The sequence below is a fragment of the Zonotrichia leucophrys genome, chromosome 7 (assembly GCF_028769735.1).
Source record: "Zonotrichia leucophrys gambelii isolate GWCS_2022_RI chromosome 7, RI_Zleu_2.0, whole genome shotgun sequence".
NCBI classification, from domain to species: domain Eukaryota; kingdom Metazoa; phylum Chordata; class Aves; order Passeriformes; family Passerellidae; genus Zonotrichia; species Zonotrichia leucophrys.
Window position 1 is genome coordinate 251,014 of NC_088177.1, and position 23,803 is coordinate 274,816.

General features: G+C 42.7%; 1 protein-coding gene across 11 annotated transcripts in view; it reads right to left on the reverse strand.

Annotated features, from left to right (window-relative positions):
• The window catches only part of PKP4 (plakophilin 4), a 62,889-nt gene that overhangs the window by 17,106 nt on the left and 21,980 nt on the right, over positions 1 to 23,803 (reverse strand). For 4 of the 11 annotated variants that reach the window (XM_064718944.1, XM_064718942.1, XM_064718943.1 and 1 more), the window contains exons 2-8: positions 21,271 to 21,423; positions 20,295 to 20,428; positions 11,105 to 11,217; positions 7,289 to 7,323; positions 2,913 to 3,044; positions 2,544 to 2,737; positions 1,213 to 1,768 (exon numbers count right to left, since the gene is read on the reverse strand). In XM_064718944.1, coding sequence (XP_064575014.1) covers positions 1,213 to 1,768; positions 2,544 to 2,737; positions 2,913 to 3,044; positions 7,289 to 7,323; positions 11,105 to 11,217; positions 20,295 to 20,428; positions 21,271 to 21,385 — 1,279 coding nt within the window. In that variant the 5' untranslated portion in view covers positions 21,386 to 21,423. Of the gene's footprint in view, positions 1 to 1,212; positions 1,769 to 2,543; positions 2,738 to 2,912; positions 3,045 to 7,288; positions 7,324 to 11,104; positions 11,218 to 20,294; positions 20,430 to 21,270; positions 21,424 to 23,803 lie in introns of those variants that run through there. The other 7 variants (XM_064718945.1, XM_064718947.1, XM_064718948.1 and 4 more) reach the window with 6 other exon arrangements.

Genomic DNA, 23,803 nt, shown 5'->3' on the forward strand with positions numbered 1-23,803 from the left:
AAATGTAAGCTCATGGAGAAAAATCTTTATAAAGGTTTAAATAGCCCATGATGTGAGTATATATAAATAGCTATGCTGCAGCTGGATTAGTATTTTTCACCTTGCTATATATTTAATATTTCATAGAAAATATATACAGCTTTGTTGACTTCAGCATTACCACTGCGGGCACTAAAGCTTTGGCAGTTATCAAAGCTGCAGAATATGTGAAATGAGCTATGCAGGGATGATGAAATGATGGAGATTACAAAACAGCTTCAAAAGTACAATGGAGTAGTGATGTCTAACAAAATGTACCCTTTGTCTGTGCACTCTCCTCCCCTAAAATCCCAGACCTACTCTGCCACAGTGTCTGCAAGGAAAGCTTTGGGCCATCACTAAGAAAACACATCTGCAGGTGGTGAGAACAGAGCACTTGGGCAGGCAAAGAGGGCAGCAGGGCCTTTCCCATCAAACTCATTCCCAACCCCTTATCAAACTGGCATATTATTAAGTCTTGCAAACAGAAGTGAGGGAGAAGACACGTTTTATCTTTTACTGAGGGAATGAGAGCATTTTGGAGTTTCCTGCACTGTAATGGTTCAAAAGAAAAAACAGAAATTGACATCTGTTTCAAAGGGCACATGGTCTAATTGGAAAATCACCTTGTCTGTGCTCATTCAGATGAAGGTCAGAACAAAATCAGTAACACACATGTTAACAAGAACTACCTCTCAGATTAATAGATTCTACCTTTTAGGGCTCTATTTTAAGCTAGTATTAAAATGGTTACCCTATATTTAACTTGAAGTATGAGATAGTCCAGAAATATCAGTGGAAAAAACCCCTAATATTCAGTGGTAATAAACCATATATTTTAGGAAAGAACTGGACATAAAATTAGTTCCAGGCTAGTATGCTTTACTTTATGTTTAGCTTGCACACACATTTTAAATGTACTTTATCTCTGAAAATGCTGACATACCGCTGTAAGACTCAGAATTTCATTTAGCAACTTAAATCATAAGATTTAATTCAATGCCTGGCTAGCAATTAATGACCATAAATCCAGTATTTATGAGGAACTTGCGATTGACACAATGTTTGACATCAGTATGTACAAGTGACCTGACACCAGCACCACAACTGTGCCCCAGCGCTACAACATTTGGCCCACAGCACCAGGACTGCATGCTGGGCTTTGTGCAGCTGGGGTCTGTGCCCGTTGCTCACCTGTGAGGCTATCTGGCCGCGGGGGAACCATCCTCTCATAGATGTCGTACTGCTGCCCATACGGGTCCATGTCATGAATCGTCCTCTGCAGCGTGCTCCCCAAGTGCTGTGGAACGGCCGTCATGCCAGAGCGCTTCGGGGAAGAGGATCCCAGCTGGGCCTGGGACGGAGAGCCCACTCTGGCCTGCGCGTCGGCGAGGGCGAGAGGAGAGCCGAGCCTGCCCGCGGCGGGGTACGGGGCAGCGCCGCCGCCGGGGTTGGGCTGCCGCGAGGTGAGCGAGCCGGCGCGGCGCACGGCCGAGGGCGAGGCCGGCCGGTGCGCGCCGTACGGGGAGCCCGCGCGCTGCACGGGCAGCGTGGTGGACGAGTAGGCGTGCGAGGGCAGGGGCCGCTGCTCGGCCACGCCGGGAGAGCCGTAGCCGCTGCCCAGAGACGTCCGCAGCGACCCCCGCGACGGGGACATGCTGGTGCCCACCATGTAGGAGGGAGACTGCGCTCTGGACGGCACCGAGCTGACCCGTCGCATCACACGGTTGGCAGCGGCAGTGCCTGAAGGCTGTTGGAAATCAAAGACATTTGAGTTTTATCACTTAGGTCACAGAGTGGATATCGTTCTCCTGTGAGATGGAGAAGTCAACAGGAAATGCACACAACCTAATGGCATATACAGGCAGCTGGAGTCTAGCTTTTACCCCAAACCTAATTCCTTCAAGTTTTCCTGTAACTTTTTTCTAACCAATGCTTCTCAGTATATAAAATGACAATTTAACATTAAAAACCCACCTGTTTCTCATTCTCATTTGGCTTGCTATGTTAATCTTCACCTATATTTTCCTCCCTCACTACTCAACCACTCTGGAAACTCAGGAACAGTAATGCAAAGAGTTCTGGTATAATCCAGAAATATTCTAACAATTATTGTCTCACTATCATTCCACTTACTGAAAAAGGAGGGAAAAGCTAGAAACCATAGAATGTGCAGGAACACAAGTAGCATTTTCCTTTAAGAACTATGCTTACATACTGGCTAACTTCTAGGAAGGTTTTCCCCCATTTCACAATGAATTTTGAGTGAGCGACACTTTCTTGATATGATAATAGCAGTGTACTGTGGGGTCAGGAATGCTACTTCACTTCAGCTCCTGTGAATGACCCACATCACCCGTGCTGATCCCAGCAAAGGAGCCTCTGCTGCAAGCCCTTCCCGCTTTGTAACCAGTGAAAGCATTAAACAAAATCTAATTTGGTAACGTTAGCTCCAGCCCGTGCAAAGGGGGGCCCAGCCACACAGCTGCTGCACACCAGAGTGCCCAGGGCACCGCTCAGAGTACCTGCGCTGACGCCTGCCCCTCGGCGCGCGAGCTCCTCACCGCATCGTGGCTGTTGAGGGCTCCACCAAGGGAGTGCTGCTGTCTGAGCTCTGCCTTGCTCAAGTTTTGGCTGTTATGGAAACTGCTTATTTCCTGGTAACCACTGTCAGAATAAGAATTCATTTGTGTCGAACTTCTTGAGTTACCTACAGACCCTGTAAATATGAAGCCAGCATAAGAATAAAATAATCTAACAAGTCCACCAAGTATTATATAACTTCATTATTTGTTGCATTCATAACTATATTGCATTTTTATACTTTCAATACTTTATACATTTTATACTTTCAATAGAAATATATTCTAATATTTAAAATGCACACAACAGACCCTCACTTTCATGGAGAGATGTCTGCTCTGGTGAGTAGAGAGTCCCTTGCTCTGCTTCTGTCCTAATATCATAGGCATTGGTGTGAACACCCTCTGACACCTGGGGCTTGCTTACACTGGTGGGCGGAGGATCTGAAAGAATAAATTGTTTAGATAAATCCAGTGTTCCATATGCAAGTTTCCTGCAAACTCAGTAATGATCATTTTCTCGTACATACTAATGGAGGACTTACACCAAACAGAATCAGTTTACTTGCAGACAGGTATCATCTCCCAAACACAATTAACAGAATGTTAATATAAATATCTGAGAATTTTGTTAGATGTAGCTCTACAACTCTAATTTTTCAAATATATGTTCCAGCCTATTTTAATGAAAAATTAATTTATTATCTAGTACACTCTGAAGAATAGAAACACTGTGCAACTGTGCTGCAGTGCCCAGTGGATAGCTGTCCTTGTTTAAGGGCCTGTAATCAACGCCTCCAGATGTAAAAGGCTGAGCTGAATTTCATCCCTGTTTATGTACTATAAACAGTAGTTGCTGCAAATTTCTATACATATTTTTTTACTTAGTAAACTAATATCTAAATATATGCCTCTTAAGCTAACTTCAGTTCTAAGAATGCCAGCTGAACTGTACAGACAAATGACAGTGTTGTAAGGAAAGGCAAAGGAGGCACAGCAATGCTCCTATGGTGAAAGGAAAAAGTTAAAGAGTCTGGAAAAAAAGGACAAAGATGAGGATACTGATTCAACATTATTTTAACAGAAACATTAGTCATTCAGTGACTATGTTAAGCAGGCAGCAGAGATGCAGTACAGACCCACAGGATGGTTTGGGCTGGAAAAGGCCTGTGAGACCACGGAGCCCAGCTGTGCCCCAGCACAGGGCCACCATGGTTTGGAAAAGGCCTGTGAGACCATGGAGCCCAGCTGTGCCCCAGCACAGGGCCACCATGGTTTGGAAAAGGCCTGTGAGACCATGGAGCCCAGCTGTGCCCCAGCACAGGGCCACCATGGTTTGGAAAAGGCCTGTGAGACCATGGAGCCCAGCTGTGCCCCAGCACAGGCCACCTCTGCCCCACGGTCCCAAAGTGACACATCCACACGGCTTTTAATCCCTCCAGGGACGGGACCCCACCCTGTCCTGGGCAGCCCTTCCATGAAGAATTCCCCTAATATCCAAGCTAAACAGAGTAGGCAATGGAGGTTATGTTTAAAGGTAACACCTGAAATGCAAATTCTGGCTGCAGAAATCCATGAAAGTGCCTGGAGCAAATCCAACGGGAATGTGCCAAGGAGCACCAGCCCAGCCCCAAGGATTGCTTGGTGGGGCTTGGTGGGCTCTGGGCAGCAATGCCTGATGCACAGAAATACTCTGGCTCTTACCAGAGGCTGCACACATGCTGGTCTCTCACTACCTGCATAATGACCCATAAGGAACATCCATACTAAAAATGTTGCTCAGCAATTGCTATTATGAAGAATGGTTGAATGCTAGTCAGGTTTTTAAAAAAATCAATAAATCCTAGAAATCCCAGGCAGTCAGCAGTTATTTACCAGTAGTACATTCTTAGGTGAAAACTAGCTTGTAAAATTTGAGGCTAGTTATTTTACTAGAATAGGAGTATTATGACCAAATTTAATTAAGATTTAATAAGAAGTGTTACTACACTTACATTACTTTAATCATCAGTATGCCTAGAAATGATCCAGAGAACCAACACTGCCAGAACTGACTTCACAGCCTGTTACACCAGCTCAACACCAGATGGTAACAGCCACCAGTGGGTGTTCCATGTTCTTCGGAATAAAACATTTGGAGGACTTGCACATTTACATTAGGATTACATCCAACTTCAATACTTGAAGCTTTTTGTTTATCTAATACAAGGCCTATTATCTCAGTTACTGGATATTACATGATACTAAATCAACATCAAACTGACAATCAGTTTGGGGAGAGACGCAGGAAGATAAGGCCCAATTGTGCTGTTCAGTGCAGATGTTCCCAGGACAGAGGTTTGAGCCCAATCTCGCTCCCATCACACACTGCCCACCAGGCCAAAGCCTTCACAGGGCTAAAACATAAAGACTGTTTAGGCTGTTTAACAAAGGCAAGAATGCACAATTAAATGAATTGTTGTCTTTCTATCTGACTCCACTACCATAAAACAGGAGGAATGTCCTGAATAAAATAGTACCCTTCTTATAAATGGCTGATCTAATATTCTATTTATAAACATCTGCAAAACAACATCACTTTATATTTCTGTGAAAAATTCTGTATAATTCCACTGATGCAGAAAGCAATTACAGCTACAGTCACATCTTATCATCCACTGATGCTTTTGACATAAACCACTACCTACAGTCACAGAAAAGGTGATTTAAGGCAGTGGTTTAATACATCTTTATCTTCAGTATTTTCAGATTACAGTTCATAAAGCAACTAGTGACACTTGCACAAAACAAAGATTCATGGTGAACTGGGGAATAAAAACTTATAATCAAACCATAATCACAGCATAAATGTCAACAGGAAATGAAATGTAGATCAGGAACTTCTAAGCAAGAAATAGGGATTTTTTCCAACATGCCCACTTCTGAGCAATTACTTCAGGAATGTCTACTTTGAATATAGAGACATGTGAAATACACATCTAGGTTTGCATTAACACATAGAGCATTGAAACAGAAGTAGAATTTTTGGCCATATCTCAAGTGACTGCTTAGCAGGGAGATGCACATTTCTAAAAAAAAAATACACAAATGTGAAGGAAGAATTAAAGAACAAAATAAAAACATGAGCTGGATGAAAGAAGGAAAGAAAGAGAAAGAGAGAAAGAGAAAGAGAGAGAGAAAGAGAGAAAGACTAATAGAAGGTCAAAGAGAAAAGTGAGTAAGTTATGGGAAAATCAGAAGAGGAAATGAAGCAGTGGAATGGAACTGGCTGAAATAAGTAAGTAAAACAACACCTGAGAGCTCTCAGTAGGAATCTGTACCAGTTGTGAAATATCATTGGGACATTATAGAGCAAGGGGAAACAATGTGATTTTAAAAACTGCCAACAAACAAAACCCACAAATCCAACACTCACATTGAAAAAATATGTAAGACTTGTTTCTCAGTTACTTGAAAAAACAAATTTGATCTTTGTTAAAAACCACTGCTGAAAGAATACCTGAAAAGCACCACCATGACTAGCAGAAGTTAAATGGCAGTGCAAGTAGGCTGTTGATTAGCTTTAAAATAAAGGAAAAAAGCTAACATGTGCCTCACCTCAGCTGCAGCAACAGAAACCATGAAAATACAATTATGCACAAGTTTAAGGGCTTAATCTCCAAATAAAACAAAACCCAGGAACGGCATATAAAGTAATGCCAATGACAGTAATTACGAATATGCCTGATTGAGCAGCAGCAGCAGGCAGGGTGCCTGTGCCCCAGCCACACAGCACCTGCAGGGGTGGGACAGGAAGGCTCTGCAGAACAGGGCTCGTGCAACTCTCACCCCGCAATGCCAGCTGCCCTGGGGCTGCCCTGGGGCTGCCCTGGGCCACGCTGGGGCAATGGCAAGAGCACAGGGTGACCCAGCACAAGAAGCCACCTGCAGCAGCCCTGTCTGTGCCTGCCCTGCAGTGGCTCCTGCACGTGCCCCCAGCCCCCAGAGCCCTTGGGGCTCAGAGAGCGACCCCACACAGTCCAGCATCACCTGATGCACACAACCTGTCACAGCCAGAAGGCATTATTCCAACAGGGAATGCCACCTTGAAGATACAGTCCTACCCTCTCCCCCACTATAACCAGGAGCAGATGTAGCACTACAAGAAAATGCTTATTTTGGAAAGAAAGTTCACTCTATCTCAAGATACAAAAGTAGAAAAAGCACTCTCAGAAAAATCTCCACTTATTAGAGATTTTGTCAGTTAAGTAAGAACATCTGCAAAAAAAAAAAAAAACAAAAAAGCAAAACAGTTTTCAAGCTTAAAACATGCAGTATTTTTTCATGCTCCTTACCTGCCAAGGGGAAGACTCACAAGTAAATTTTAGTTAATTGCAAGGAAGACCCAATACATGACAAGCTTTGTGTTATTATGTTAGAGTCACAGCTCCCACAGAAATGCAAAGGCACATAAAGATACAAGAAAAGTACTTGCAACTACCTATAAGCTCAAGCACCCTTTACAGTAACATAGACAACACGTGTCCCATACGAGACAAAGAAAACAGTAATGTCATACTTTAGAAAAGACACTTGGAAAAGATATGTAGCATCGCTGCTTAATGTTCCATTTGTGTCAAAACAAGCTATGAATGCCAAGAAAATAAATCTACTTGGGCTTAAAGCAAATTGTACATAAAAGATAATACCTGAGGATCTCCAAGGAAATGACTTCTCAGTAGAGCTGCAGAAAGAAAAAAAAATATCACACAAATGAACCATGTGGTTAGTTTTTATTTTGTTTTTAATTAATCATAGAAACCTTTACAAAACCCCCCCAGCAGATAAAACTTAAAAAATAGTTCATGTAAACACCATTCTTCAGTGCTTTATACCTGACAACCAAACCACTGGTTACCGAGTTCAATTTCCTATTAGTCTGTGGGAATTATTCCCTGTAAGTTCCTGTACGCACAGCAGCAGGCAGTGCAAGCTGTCTGCAGCAGGCCAGGTGAGGACAGCCTGTGACAGGAGCTGCTGTTTGAGGCGCTGTGCTGTCGGTGACAGCCCACAGCAGTGTGTGCCACAGCAGCGTGTGCCACCAGCAGCACTCACACCCAGCGCACACACACCTGGCACCGCCAGCGCCGCTCGGCTCACACAGCAGCGGGCACTGCGCTGGCACGGCCCAGCCAAGGAGCTCTGGGATCACCACTGCAGGGCAGCTGCCTTCTACATGTAGAGCAGTTCAAACATTGTAGGTTTGTTTCTGTTCCTTTTTTCACCGTTTTTTCAGTTTGTTCTGTCCTTTGTACCATCAAACCACACTGTCCAGCTTAGCAAGATGCCTTCAGAGCCAACTACTGCACAGACCAAGCAGGTGTCTGATATCAGCGTAAAACCAAACCTTCTCCTGCATTTTTCCAGTTCTGATTTTTTAATCAAACTATCTTCACCCTTTTGTCCTTCCACCGACACATGTGCTTTCCTATGCTCACAGTAGTACTGATGCAGGCAAATGCAGAATTCATTCATGTGTTACTAACATTAGTCTAAATATTTTTATGGGAAAATGCATTTCCTCATTCTAAATATAAAATATCAAACTTTGAATAATACATCAATTTTGCAGTGATTATAAGCTACTGTTTTCCAAATACAAAGCTTTTCAAAGGAAAAACAGGCAAGTCCATCAGATTTGATTGTGTCTAAATATCAGCATGAGACTGTGATTTTGGGTAAGATGTAGCAATTTCTAAATGACCTTTAATTTTACTTCTTTCTACCACAGCTACCGATTACAAAAAACTAGCTCAGCCACATGAACAGCATGAGATACTTCTTTTGTAAAACGAAACAACCATTTAGGAGCCTTTTTGGAAACAAAATATTTGTACAAAACAGTGCTAAAGACACATGCTAGCACAAACACAACTAGAGTTACAACGAGACTTCAAGTAAAAGGAGAATTCCAAGGCAGACTACAGGCATCTGAAAGTCAACCTCTGGCCCCGGAATTCTCATGCTACCTGAATACCAAGTTTTCCACTCTTGCCCTTTTGCTCTGCTCTTGAGACTTTTTGGAAACTCAGTTCCTAACACTGGGGCAACATGGCTCTGTGTTGCTGGCAATGGTAACGCACACTGAATACACACATATGCTTTACTGTCACACACACAGGGTTACAACCCAGAGCACATCCCTGCCCAGCACACCTCACTACCTGAATTTCCTCTACAGGTACAGAACGTAGGAATGAAAAAGGCTGCTCTGACCATGGGTCACAGGAGGAAAGCTGCTTCATTGACACTTCAACTGGTTAAGCATTTAACTTGACTCTTATTAAATCATTTTGGAACAAGTCTAGCACACATCACCTACTGATATCAGCACCTGAATTTGTCACCTAGCAGAAGCAATATTTAGAAAACAGCAAATCTGTCAGTTTTGAGCAGTAACTCCAGTGCACTTCATCCTGGTGTTTAAAAGCCTCTGTGGTGACACACTGCAGGGCCCTTGCTGAGCTGTTGCTGGAATTAGTCACAATGCTGTCTCTTCCTGACAGCAGCATGTAACAGATCCAAAGAGAGACCACATGTGGCAAACTGAACTGTGGAAAATGTTAATTTAGCCCACTACTATCCTTGAAAAAGAATTAGGTTAGTAGAGTAGAAATGCAGAAATTGTCCTCTATCAGAAATATCATAACAGCTTGGTATGACGTTCAGTTTACAATTAGAGAAGATACAGACAAATATGACAGTAACACAAATATTTGGTAAGTGGACATGGAGAATGCATACAAAATGTGCTGAAGTCCATTTATGCCTTTTTTTTTTTACCCTTTTGATGTTTTTCCTCACTTGTATTTTTAAGGATTTGGATTGCTTTGTTTGGGTTTTTTTGTTTGAGGTTTTGACTAATTTGACTTTTTGTTGTTTGTTTGTTTTTAGGTTTTGCCCCTTTCTTAATTTCACACCTTTTCCTTGCCATTTCACTGCTTTAGTTCAAAGCCATCTTAGACACAAAATTGAACTGGCTGCCAATCTGGAAAAAGTAAAAATCTAATAAATGGAAAAGGTTTTGCATGAAAACATTTAGAAACAAAACACACTAAGGATCACCAGCACTGCTTTACATTTTCATGTGGCAGCTTGCAAACACTTTCCAGCTCTGAATTGCCAGGTGAGAACAGGGGCCAGCATCTCTCAGTGAAGTGGCTCTGCCAGTCTGCTAAGGCAGAAGGGGCTGGTGGAGGTCCCAGACAGGTCTCAGCCCACTCCTGTGCACAGCACAACAGGCCTTCAGAAACAACACTGACACTTAGGGAAATTGCAGATTTCTCATTTTGTTAAGCAGTGCGCTATTTTTAAAAAAATTACGTAAACACAATTATGATCTCCAGTTCCTAGATTGGAGAGGTCAATTCCCAGTGCATCTCTCGCAGGTTTTGCATGACATGAAACAGTTTAAGCTTATTATCTCTGCAAGTACCTCGTAAGGTGAAAAGTATTTCTGATTTAAACAGCACCACGTGAGAGAAAAGCAGTGATTTCCATCGCCTACCTTCCTGCTTGGCTATACTGCTGCTGTCATCAAAAAAAAGGCAACAGATGAAAAAATTAAGTACTATTTATTAAATATTTATAAAATGGTGAAAAGCCGTAAAAAGCTAAAAATATAATTGTGTTAAAAATGTATGTGCTTGACACATATTTGTGCAGTATTTCAGCTCCCTGCGTGGCACGCCCCCACGGTTGGCATACATCTGTGCTGCTGCTGGCACGCTGCCCACGGAGCTGCCAGCCACGCTCCGTGCCCCTGCACGCTGCCTGGGCTGCTCTGCTGGGCCTTTGGCTTCCATTCCAGGCACCTACACCAACAGCACACTTACAACTACATGCGCTATATGCACAACTTAGGGTAACTCTAAATTCTTAGTATAGGGGATTTCGCTAATAAATGCCATGCACTAAACTCCATAAACTTGTATTACCCCTTACAAGCCACTGGAAACCACAAACCCCAGTATTTTGCTTTTCTTGTTGAGACAGGTAAGCAGACATTTTCACAAATATTTTAAGTAAGTGAGGTAATTTTCAAGTCTTCAACTTTTCTAACAGCTATCTTCTTGAATTCACCAATATAACTGATTCTTCTACCCACTCTGCCAGCCCCTGTCCCAGGAACCTAAGCAATCCTATGCTCCCCCCCAAAACAAATTAACCAGCACTGCCACCAAAACCAGGTAGTCCTGGGATTGCTGGCTGTTTCCAGGTGACCCTGGAAACCACTAATTCTCCAGGTGTGAATTCAGAAAGCATCTGGAATACACTGTAATCATTACAGAGGCCTCTTGAAACTGTCCCATAACTCTTTACAGCAAATCTGCATTTTTTTAATCCTTCAGATATTAACAGAGGCGAATAGCTATCAGTGAAAATATATGTATAGAGGACATAAGCACCACTAAAAAGCCTTTAATTCCTGGGACAAATGAAAGTAAAGTCATCAGGACCTGTACCTTGTGCTGGCGATACTTGGTGACTCTGCTCCAAGCCTACATCTCTCTAGCTGATTAGCCACAATTTGCCTTTCCACTTCCAGTTCTCTGGTAAGTCTTTGAAATTGAAGCTCCTGAAATTTCAAAATAAAAAGAAAAGCATTCTTGATGTTAAAAATGGGTGTGGATTAACTGCGAAACAATCACTGATTCATCACAGTTGTGTGTTTTGACTCTTTCTTAGGTGAATAAACTACAAAAGTGGAAATTAAATGGGTCTTTAAATCAGTGATTCATGCAAATATTGATTTATCACCTGTTACAGAAAGAAAAACATGTTTAAGCATTCTTGGGTTTTATTACTCCTACAATTAAAATTTTTGTGTCTTCTTACATTACCACAGTCTAACAAAATCAGTGCCTATAAAGTCAGTCTTCAACTTAATCTATAAACAAGGAAACCGGAAAATATCCTAACCTTTCCAATCACAAGCCTTCAAACCCTAAGTTATCCTACATTCTGACTGTAGTTGGAAACCTGAAGATTTAAAACTTCAAACTGGCTGAGTGTAGAGAGATGTGCTATTTCACCTTTTCTGAGTTCAGCTTTTTTATATTTCTTTCAAGGGTGATGTGGGAAATACCAGTGCTGCACAGGACAGGGGTAACTGAAATCTGGAACCATTTTCTAAAGCCCTCTGAAATCCAGACTATGTCACATCAAAGGATATTGAGGGCGTTTTTCTCCTCAGTCAGCTTTTATTGACCAGAGAAAAGGGTTCTATTGAGCAATTGCATTATTTTTCAAACTGATACTGTAAACCCATTATTCTAGAAAAGATTTTGCTGTATAACATTTCAAGTAATAAATCGCCCATTTAAATAAAAATCCCTGTTTTTTCCCCCCCACACTACAACATTCAAAGGCAGTAAAACCAGAAGAACTATACTTCTATTCTTCTTGAGAGTAGAAGAGCTGAATGATGTAAGTGGACAACACAGCAATATTTGAACTACATTTAAAACCAAAACTCGCTTGTATTCTATCAGAAAAACTGAGATGAGGAGAAAAAGCCAGCAAGCCCCATTTGCCCACTTCAGAGACACTTGCACTGCTGAGCTGGGAACAACACCATCAGCTGTCTATTTCCATTGCTCCTCCTCACGTTATCTTGGCGGTGACCAGAAAGCCACAAACTGCACAGTGCACTGAACAGCAGAGGGGTAAGAGGCCTGCAATTCACTGCCAGTTTTAAATCATGCTGATGCTTAGGAAGATCCAGTGTGCTTTTGCAAGTGCAAGTATAGTAAGAAAAAAAAATCCAGCTCTATTTTCTACTCTGAGTATATTCTGGCATGCCCAGCCTGGGAGTCCAATGAAGCAGCAGTTTACAAACTTTGAAACCATGAGTGCTGATTGGTGTATGCACCTTCTTAAATTTGAGATCTGCAGGTGCTTGTCTTAAATACCTGCATAAATACACAAGATGGATAGTTTTAGAGCTACCATCTTTTTACAGCTGGAATACCTCATGCTTTAAAACTTTTTTTCTTTTACTTAAATCATATTATTATTATAGAAAACTAATTCCTAACCAGCTCTAAATTAATCACCTTTCTAGTTTATGTCTCCTTATAATGAAATTTTATACCACTCTGAGTGCACACTGGACATACAGCCACAATGGGTATCTATCAGACAGCACACCAGCTCTGGCAGGAATCTGTTGGAATTTGTTCTCTCTCCAGGTTCTCTGGGAGCACTGGGAGAGCTCCCTTCTTGAACAGGATGCTCCCTGCACAGAGCTCTGCCCTGGGCACCACAACACACTGACTCCTGACAAAATGGCATTGCAGGACTCAAATACAACTCTTAATAAGCTTATTAGCATTTGCAGCAGAACATCTATGTGGCAAGCAGATAGTAGAATCAGACATAAAATTACAGAACACACTGCCATACTGCATCCCAAGGAGCAAACAAAACTTCTTAGACACACTACACTGGCTCAGCCAGAACTACTTTTATTCAAAATTATTCAAACAAACATTGAGGGGGGAAAAAATCAACCTGTAATTCCATAAACCTCTTTAGCAGCAACTACTTAATCACCTTAACAAACTGCAGGTTTTATGTTCATAACCTAAAATTCCACTGCAAAGCCACGGGCCATAATTCTTAATAGGAAACTACAAAAAAAGCCTTAAGCACAATTTCAGCTCCAGACCAGGAAGCGCACACACATGGGGCAAGAAAGCAGCTCGCTTTGGAAAGCAGCTGTACCAACTGCAGGCAGACAGGCTGCGTGACTGAAAACCAGAGCCCAGGACATTACAGAGCTGGCTCATCTCCTTTTGGAGGCTGCAGCTGTTTTCAGAGGAGGGCCAAACCCTGTGCTGGTGTTGTAGTGCTCACTCCAGGTGACCAACTGCTCCTCCTGGGTGAGCTCTGCCCAGCAGGAATCTCACTTGGGAAGACTTTTCACTGCAAGGCAAGGCCACCCACACCCATCTCAGCAGCTGAATCGTCTTCCTATGTAAAAGCTCTGTGTCTCTGAGAGGCTGCTGGCTCCAGGGCAAGGGACAGCAACCACCACTGTGCTGGCCTCTTGCCAGCAAACATTTGAAAACAAGTGATGGAATGCTGTTAGCACAACTGACCATGAAGACTGCCATTCTCCTGTTGCAGGCATTGGATAATAAAAGATGGTTTGGGGGCAATTCTGTGCCTTCTATCTGCATCCTATCATGATACCATGTTGTAGATTCACCTTTTTCATTTATGTTAACAGGGAACTTTTATCCCTTAGTAACATAGATGACAATAAGGAATCTACATTCACCACACTGAAAAATAAAAATTACTTGCTTCCCACCCTGTTGTGATTTGAGGACCTCTGGAAAAACCATTTTAAACAAAGAGTGGTCCAGGTGGCTAGCGAAAGGTTTTCTACTGACAGCTCTGCAAGAATCAGTAGCAATTGCAGAAGCAATGAAGAGAAGTCACAGATCCCTTTTGAATGGTTCCTGCCTGGCTAGCCAGACCCAGACTGGGCAGCTGGACATCAGAGGGAGACAATGCCTCCAATAAACAAAGGCATCTCTTGCAGCTTCTTGACTTGGGCAGCTCTCAGTGGCAGCTGTGGCAGGAGACTGAGCTAGGGTGGGCTGGCACTCCCAGCTGCAGTTACACTGGGATATGCTAACTTGCTTCCAATGCCAAATGTCACTGTCTACAAAACATTATGAAGGTAATTGTAAGCTGAACTATGAAATGTTTTCTAATCACAAAAGTGTTGTCTGTTGAACAATTGAGCTGAGCCTCTTTCAATAGCTCAAGTTACTCATCTAAGAAAGCCTAGCCTGCATTTGAGAGGAATATTTTTACCTTGTGTTTACTATTTCCTACACAACTGTAAACACAGTGCAGAGCTGCACAACTTCCATCACCTGTGAAAGTTCACAGAGTGCTACAGAAAAGGCTATTATATTTTGGATCTTTTCATGATACAAATGTGCAACAAAGAAGAGGACAAACAAAACAGAAGCTGATTTATACCTTCCTTTATATTAACCTCTTGCACCCATCTATGCAAATTTCTCTGTTCCTACCAGCCATAATTCAGAGCTAGATCAAGCAACTGACTACTTAAACCCACACTGAATACTGTATTTTCCAAAATGGATGTCATACCGTAGTGACCCAATATTTAAATTCTCAACCAGAATGTATTGCAGAAAAAGCCTATACTTCTAACTAACCATATTAGAGCAACCTTAATATTTTCTGTAAAAATTAAGTTTACTCACGCACACAACTGCATTTGCATGCTTTCAGTATCTCAGTATCTTCCAAAACAGAAGACAAAAGATAAAAAATTGGACAGCGTAGAGAGAATCACAGACTACAGGATGTGAGATGACACAGCTACAATTACTGGCCGATCACACTTACTCTGCATTCAACAGCAGCAGACCATTAAAGCCCTTAATACTTTTATGCATGCATTGTTCACTAGTCTGGTACAACAGTTTAGTGCTGCTCTAGCTGATGAGAGATCAAAATTTTAGCATTTTATCAACAGCTTACTGCTGCCAGTGGCAGGAGGGAAGCATGGCACTGGAGGCACGGGCGGGCTGCCTCTGGCACACCCTCTCTGCAAGCTCTGTGGCAGCGCTGGGGCAGCCCCAGCTCTGCCAGTTGGGCACCGCGCCTCAGGCGCTGCTGAGCCGGCAGGCTGACAATCTAACCAAGTGTGCTACACAAGGTGCCAATGCTCCTGCATGTGTCAGAGCCCCCTCAGCTCCAGAAAGGCTCTTTTTCAAGGGGAGTTTCTCCTCTGAAGCCTAACAGTACAAAGGAGAGAGCAAAATTAACTTCTGGGTCATCATATGGATAAAGGAGTACAGAGAATTTTGGTTAAGGAAATGAGCTAGCTATTTCACCTGAGACAGCAGCGGCATTAAATTTATTCTAGAGTAAGACCTTCAGCAAGTTGACATCTCAAATTTGACTCACTGAAACTAAAATGCTGGTAAAACAGCACAAACTCTAAACCTCAAAGTTCTAGGATTAAGTAGGCAAGAGTGACCTATGCAATTGAACACAACACTAAGAGAGTTGGAAGAAAACCCCAGTTCTTCCAGCCATTCACAAAATGTTGACCAAGATTTTTGTTTCACTTATGCCAAACTTGGGAGCCCATTCAAAAAAAAGTGCTGCCTTCAATTCAGAACTGCCACACATTTATCACCTAACTGATCACTAGATGCATGCAAATCAGAATTCCAAAGTTCGTGCCCAATTACTGGAAGCTCATTTAGTAAGTCTCTTTTCAGGTATCTCCATGAAGTGACATGGCTACACAGACTACTGAATGTACAGCACTACATATCTGAACTGTAAAGAAATCTCCAAGACTTAATATCAATAGTTCTCAGTAAGAAAGATGTTTTAACATGCAATAAAAAATTGGCAGAATGCATTCTTCCTTCCATTTCCATCTGAAAAACATAGAGGGTTGCTCCCTACTCCCAGACCCTATAAAAAAGCATCTCAAAAATAATGTAAAAATTTGTACTTAAACAATAATGAAAGAAAAAAGCAAGGTGCACATTCTCTATTTATACGATACAGTTCAATGCACTTACACAAAAGGAAAAGATTTTGCTGAAGTCCTGAACAAACAACACTTCTAGAAAAACATGTAGAGAAACCCAAGTATTTTTCATCTGAAAGCATATCCAGTCATTCTTACTCTGTCACCTATTTACTAAAGAAATGGTGAAAAGTTGCCCATCTCTAAGTGTCACAAACAGCTAAACCAAAGAACAAACTAAAAAACAGCCACTGCTGCAAGTGCTCCTGTCTTAGCAAAGACATTAAAATCCGCATATTCCAGTTACTTTTGAAAACTGCATTGATGAGTAGTGTTTCCTGCAGGACCTTTTCTCAGCCCAGCCACTGAAAAATAATGTGCTAAGCATGAAACTCACAATTCCAAATGATCCCATTTAATCTTGTCAATTCAGCAGCAGCTCATTCCAAATCCAGCAGTATACAGCTTGAACACAGAAAATAGCAATGATTTCACAAACCTACAAGGAGCAGTTGGCAATTAGCTGCCCTACATTCCCCAAAATACCATCCTGCCCCTACAATTTCTAAGAAATTGTTATTCTAGTATGAAAATACTCAATTTACTTTTAACTTGGATAAGAGACTCCCTACAGAACTCAACTAAACATCTATGCAGGTTCAGGATTCCCCAGGATTCAGAAGTATAGACATGTTTTACTTTTATTTAAAACTTGTTTCAGCAATTTCTAAGACACTTCTACCCATGACAGTATGGAAGCCTTGTAACATTTCAGAAGGGAAATTCATGTTTTAGGGGAAAAAAAAAAATCTCAACCCTCCTCTAAAACAAACCCATAGTAAACAATCCCCTCCCCAAACAAAAAAAAAAAAAAAAAAATGAACAACAAAAACCCCAAAACACTCAAAATCCATCATCAAATTTACTTAAAGACAAAAATATGAAAATATGTTACAGCTTCATTACAATTAGTCTTGGGATTCTCATGCATACAAAAAGGAACTCCTCTACTAGAATCACGGAATCCCTGAGGTTGGAAGAGCCCTCCCAGCCCATGGGGTCCCAGCTGTGCCCATGCCCACCCTGTCCCCAGCCCTGAGTGCCACCTCCAGAATTGCTGGGACACCCCCAGGGATGGGCACTGCAAACCTCCCTGGGCAGCTCCAGTCCCTGAGCCCCCTTTGCATGGGGAAATTCCTGCTGGGCCCACCCTGAGCTGCCCTGAGGCCGCTCCCTCTGCTCCTGTCCCTGTTCCCTGGGAGCAGAGCCCGACCCGCCCGGCTGTGCCCTCCTGGCAGGGAATTGTGCAGAGCCACGAGGGCCCCCTGAGCCTCCTTTGCTCCAGGCTGAGCCCCTGCCCAGCTCCCTCAGGGATTCTGCAGGCCTGTTCCCTTCCCTGGACACGCTCCAGCCCCTCAATGTCTTTCTTATATTGAAGGACCCAAAACTGCCCCCAGACCTGGAGATGTCTCAGCAGTGCCAGCACAGGGGAGGGCACTGCCCTAGTCCTGATGGCCATGCAAGTTTTGACAAGGGCCAGGTGCCTTTGGCTTTCTTGCCCACCTTGGCTCATATTCACTTTAAAACAGATCTTGAGCTTTGTTAGAAAAGCACAAAGCTATCGTGATCTAAATTTCTTCACAGGTTACACCTCTTCCGCTTGTGTTATTTTATAACGCTATGAGTGAATTGAAATGTTCCTTTCCTAAAACACGACCAAATGAGATTGACCCAGCTGTCTGACACCTGACTCAACCAGAGACTGATCAGAGTTTAGACTACACACTCCAATTTGGTAAAATAGTTGCTTTAAACTAGAGGTCCTAGGAAAAGGAAACAACTGGAAACAAATGGGAACTGTTATTAGAAGCAGCTTTTAGGGTTCAAAGGCTAATTAGTGCAACTTTTTATATAATCATAACTATCGTCTCATGCCCATGGCAGAAAGCTTGAAGTAATTGAACACATTTATCCATCTTAGAACTACTGTAGTAATTTTTAAAGTTTTTATTAAGTTAAAATCTTGCCCAATTGGCAAATAACAATAAAGGCTTTTCTTGATTGTGTTTCCACTGCAGTGTTTCTGAAGGACTCGGGTCAGGGTGTGGCAGCTCTATTTTACAAACACTGACCTGCTGCACCTCGCAGCAATTCCTGTACCAAAGGAAACAGCAAACAGCGTAGCAGTTTCTGTTCAAGCTTAATAAAGTGAAGAACTTCACTGGAAAATATTCTGTTCTGGGCTTTCTGCCACACAGGAAGGGTGTTGAACATGTCAGTGTCCTCAATTATTATCAACAGAAAAAATACCAGAAAGCAGCAGTTCAGCTCTTAATTCTTTCATATTATCACTTCCAAGACTGAAGGACAATTTACATCTTCCTCCCCTCACACTCATTTTATGTGTCTGTACATTTCACAGTAAGGCTCCAATTCTGAACTTTGTGCAACACGGATGATAAATGACTATTTAATTTTTTTTAGCTTTCATCAGAATTTAGTTATGTAATAGCAACATATTTAATAGCCTTTTTATAAATGGAAAAAGGAAGAGGTTTTAATCTCCTTTTCAAAAGAAAGAAATATTCCATTATAATTTTTTCTCTAGGACTAATAAAAAGATACAAACATTGCTTGGGCAGGGAAAGGAACACTAACAAAAGCCTTTAGTGCACACACACGTCTGGAGCTGTTCCCGACAGCACTGCCCTGCCTGCTCCCTTGGCAGGATCCAGCCCAGCTGGAGCACAGAGCTGTCCTGGGCAGGGCATCCCTGCCTGCAGAGCCCAGCTCTGACACTGCCACTGCAGCTTGGCCACACCACGAGCACGCTCCTTGCACACTGCAGCATCAAATGCACCACCTTAAAGCCACCACCAACATACTTCAGGCAAATGAGTCCTAAGCCATTTGTGACAGGCTATGATGGCACAAGGCAAGCTGCTGTTTGGAGAGCGGCGACTGAAGGTATCCGTAACTCTTGGCTGACTTCTCACACTGCAAGGGCCTCTGGCAGTGATATCCTGCACACTGCAAATGTGAATACTAATTTTAATACTGCTTAGAAATTTTTAGGGTCGCTATTGTCACCTTAAATTACTTTTGAAACTATTAATTTAGGCACGAAAATTAAGATTCAAATTTCATCATTCTGTGGAAAATTTTTAACAATATGGTATCATGGGTGTGAAAACCGTTGATATCAAGAAGCTATAACCTAATTCTCGCCTTTTAAAAAAATGTTGATATGGGACAACATAAGAACTATTATATTGTTTGCATTCAGAGCTACCATCTTGAATCAAGTTGTGATTCATCTTCAAGGAAGTTACAAAACAGAGACAGCAAAGCAGATTTATTCTGAGGTTCAGATGTTACAGTTTGTGTTTGTGTATAAAGGCAACAAAGACGATCATTATTTCTCAGTATGATACAATGAAAGCCAAAGTATCCCTTCTCTCTTTGTGTTCCTTAAATTAAAAAAAAAAAAAACCAAAAAAACTTTAGCTGGAGTGTTTCCTTGTAGAACTGCTATATTTTCCACTTGAATGATTTTTACAAATTAAGGCTGAATTTGATTGCAAATGCAATTTTAATTTTCCTGTAGAAATTATCGCTTTAGATACACACCCATAAATGTGCTTCAGTTTTAAAATGTATTAGAACCTTGGTATTGATAACTGAAAACAAACTCAGAGTTTAAAGACCATTTTAAAATAAAGTACAATTAATCATACCCAATCTGTATGCGCAGGACTTAAGCACTGAACACTTGGCTTTGCAGGACTTACAAGGACTGATTCTAATGTTGCATCAAATCTACACTAGCTTTTCTCTTTCTTTGCCACTAAACCTGCATTTCCAGTCTGACTTATAACAGCAGTGCAGACGTTCCAAGGGATACAGAATACCAGAATGATGCTTCTGTTTAATGCAGTAACTGAGCCCCTTACATTCAGATTCCAAAAGCGATACACGAAATAGACTATGGCGGCACTGGGTCACAGGCTACAGAAACACACAGCCATGGCTGTTGCAGCAATGCAGTAGGAGACAGCAGTGAACTCCACACACACTCTGCACGGATGGATTGCTGAAAACGAGGCAGATACCTGTTCCTTTACAGAAGCTAGAATGGTCGTGGCAGTAGTCTCTGGTTCCATGCCTGGGCCTGTGGAAGCCTCCTGTGCTGTCTGCGGCAGCCCCTCCTCCACCATTGGGCTCTGCTCAGGGGCTGGCATTTTGCCTGCAATAACAAGATTTTAATATAGTTTACATTTTCAGCCAGTGATGTTTAAAATCCAAGTTTTAAGGACTATTTATTATATTCATTTTTTTCTAGCTTTCCAAACTTCACTAAATTAGCAGAGAACTTTGCATTACTCAATCTATGTTGTGTGACTGTTTCACTTTCACAAATGGAGACCAGAATCACCTACACAACTCAAGGGTTAGGGAAGAGCAAGCACGCTGCATGATGCCTCAAGATTATTTTAAAAAATACTGTTTTGTGGTGGTCAATAAAACTAGCACAATTCAAGATGCATGAAAAATACTAGTGTTAACTATTAAGCACACCCAGGATCGGTACGAGTTTACCACGCGCAGTTTTCGGCACAGAAGAATGACACATAACAGCAGACTGCTCTGCTGTCAGGAACAAACTATGGAAGAGACTAATTATGGTAATAAAAGCTTAATGGGAGCAATGCTTCTAATGCTCTTTTTGCAAAAGAGGAAATTAAAATGCTGAAGTTAAAGCAATTGCCCCGGGCTATGGATAGTGTGGAAAGGACTGACAGGATTAGCGTCCAATAATCCCAAGCTGTGTTATTGCAGAGGCAGCACACTAAGAACTCCAATCCATGGAAAAGAGCAATTAATTTGTTCAATTATCAAAGTCACTATTAACCAATATTACAGAGATAGTTACGAAGTGTGTTTAACGCTTTGAAAACAGCAAGTAAGTGGCGTTCACAAAGCTGCTACGCAGATACCACGCTTTAATTTTCTTCAGAAAATCATGCTTGTGAGGTCTAATGTTAGAAGTAATCCATATTTCATTTTAGATCTTCAGAACAAACTCACCCAATATTCCTAGGGCAGACAAACAGGAACAGATTCCTTCCCCATTCCATTCATTATCAAAGGGAGAGGAGATGCTTAGGCTGCAAATGGGCTCCAAGGGCAGGAACGGACCCATGAGACCCCTCCGTGTGGAGCTGTATCAGCCATGGGCACCTGAATGAGCACAGGGCAATGCACAGGATCAGTGCACACCTGTGCTGCAGAGCTGCACGTTTCTGACAGGGTTGAAAGGGGACTTGAGTTGACCCTGGAGGGATCTCTCCTGGGATTGCTGGCCTCTTGGGAGGTTTCTCCCTCACCCTGAATGCAGAGCCCAGGCAAAGGCAAAGCCCTGTGCTGCTAATGGAGAGGTGATGGTGTAAAAACAAGTGATTTCCTTCTGCTCTATGTACAGCAGCATATGGGCTATGAGAGGAATGGCTTCTCCTCAGGCCCATGAGCTCTTCTGGCACTAGCACAGGCTCTCTGTTAACCACTTTGTTCCAGTCTGCTAAAAGAGCTCGTGACATGGTTCATGTGCAGTTTCACATCAGCACTGCTAGGGAGTTCAAAGGTGAGCGTTTTCTGGGGAAACTCTCCACGGTGAGATGAGTGATGAGAAGAATGTGGAGCAGTCTTGGGGGCAACCTGTGGTGCAGAAGCTGGTCACCCACCAGTTTCCACCACTGCAAATGGAGAAAGAAAAGCTGCTTCCCAAACACATCAAAGAAGGAGCATAACTCAGAATGGCAGGACTTTTCCCCTCAGCACCCTGCAGGTGAAGCACAGGGAGGCTGCCCTATACATACCCTGAAATGAGCCTGTACGGACAGCCCATTCTTACCATACATCTACACCACACTTATCTTCTGGAACAGGCAAAAGAAACTGCACAAAAGTTTCTGCTGTCAGGACATGCACAAGGACACCTGAACATGCTAGCCCACCACACCAAGAGCCACACCACTCTACTGCCTTCCCTCCGACAGACATGGCGCTCCCCTCGCCTTCCCTCCCCATACACATGGCGCTCCCCTCGCCTGCCCCACGGTGAGCGTACGTTCCCTCCTGCCCCACGGTGAGCGCCCTTCTTTCAGAAGGGGGCTGCTTGTTGGCCCGTGTATCCCACTGTGTCTCCACCTGCACGTAACAGGACAGTGCTTGCTTGGGCAGGGATCCTGTTTGGGACTTCCAGGAGAGAAGTACAAAATACAGCAGTGAAACAATCTCAATTTGGCTTTTCCATAGTTTTCTCTCTCTTCTCACCCCAACACTGTGAATAACTTCTGCAGCAGATTTCTGTAATAAACCAGTCTAGAAAACATCCCTCTGAGCTGGCTGGAAGGTGTATTAATTCATTGGAACAGAAAATCTACCCAGTATTGAGTATATAATAAAAACATCCGCATAAAAACCAATCAAATTAATTATTAGTGAAGGTGTCAGTGTTAAATGTACATCTATCTCAGTGTTAAGAGATGTAATCACAGCCCTACACCCTTTCACATAGGCAGTTGTTTCAACTGCTGCTCCTTCAATTAACACATTTCTTGGCAAAGTTACTGATTTTCTAATCTTGATTCCAACATTAAATAACTGTTGGCTCTGGTCCTACAAACACTTAGGTACACACTTGGGCTAATAAACAAGCCTGCTCATCCCTCCCCGCCCTGCTCCAGGCCCGTGGGCTCGGGCGGCAGCACAGGAGAGCAAGGGAGCAGGAGAAGCTCTCCAGGGCCCAGTCCCCACCCCTACAACTCTGTCTAGGGATGCTGCTCAAGGACAGCACCACAAAGTCACAAAGTCAAGGCAGGTTCTCATCCGCACCTTATAGGAACAGGAAATAGCAAGAGGAGGTTTTGTGAGAGCCTTGAAATCTGGTATGAGTAAGAAGTTGAGAGAAGTTAATACAAAACCCTCTTCCTTCCCTACACAAGACTGGGATTTACCTACTCAAAATACTCCCTGGACTTGTGCTACCACTCCTTTGAGGATAGATAACTGATTCATTACTGGAAAACCAACAGCCAGATTCCATGCCTCAGAAAGATTAGGTTGAGAGCAATTTTGTCTGTCGTGGCTGAGCAGTCAGACATCACCCAGAACAGGAGAGTGCTCCCACATTTCTCCCAGGCTGTCCAAGCCCTCGCTCCCCACAGCCCCATGCTGCAGTTTCCTAGGTCCTGCCCCGGGCTGCTCTCTGCAAGCCCTGGGCACTGAGCGATCAGGCAGTACACACAGGTACCATCAGAAATGCACCTTAATGCCTCCCTGCATTCCAGGTCTTTTGATTCTCAAACTGCTCCTGCACTGAAGATCTAGGATCTCTGTAGCCACAATGAAAGCTCAGAAAATGTATTTTACTGTTTATAGCTCTGCTCAGCGCATTTCAGCACACCTGACTACATCTTAACATCACTGAACATCAAAGGTTACACACTAAATTCTCTATTGCAAAGAATACACAAGAACTGGAAGCCTTAAATGTTCTGGAATGATCTTTTGGTGGATGCTGCAGAACTAAGACTTGTGCATGGTGTAAATGTCTCTAATA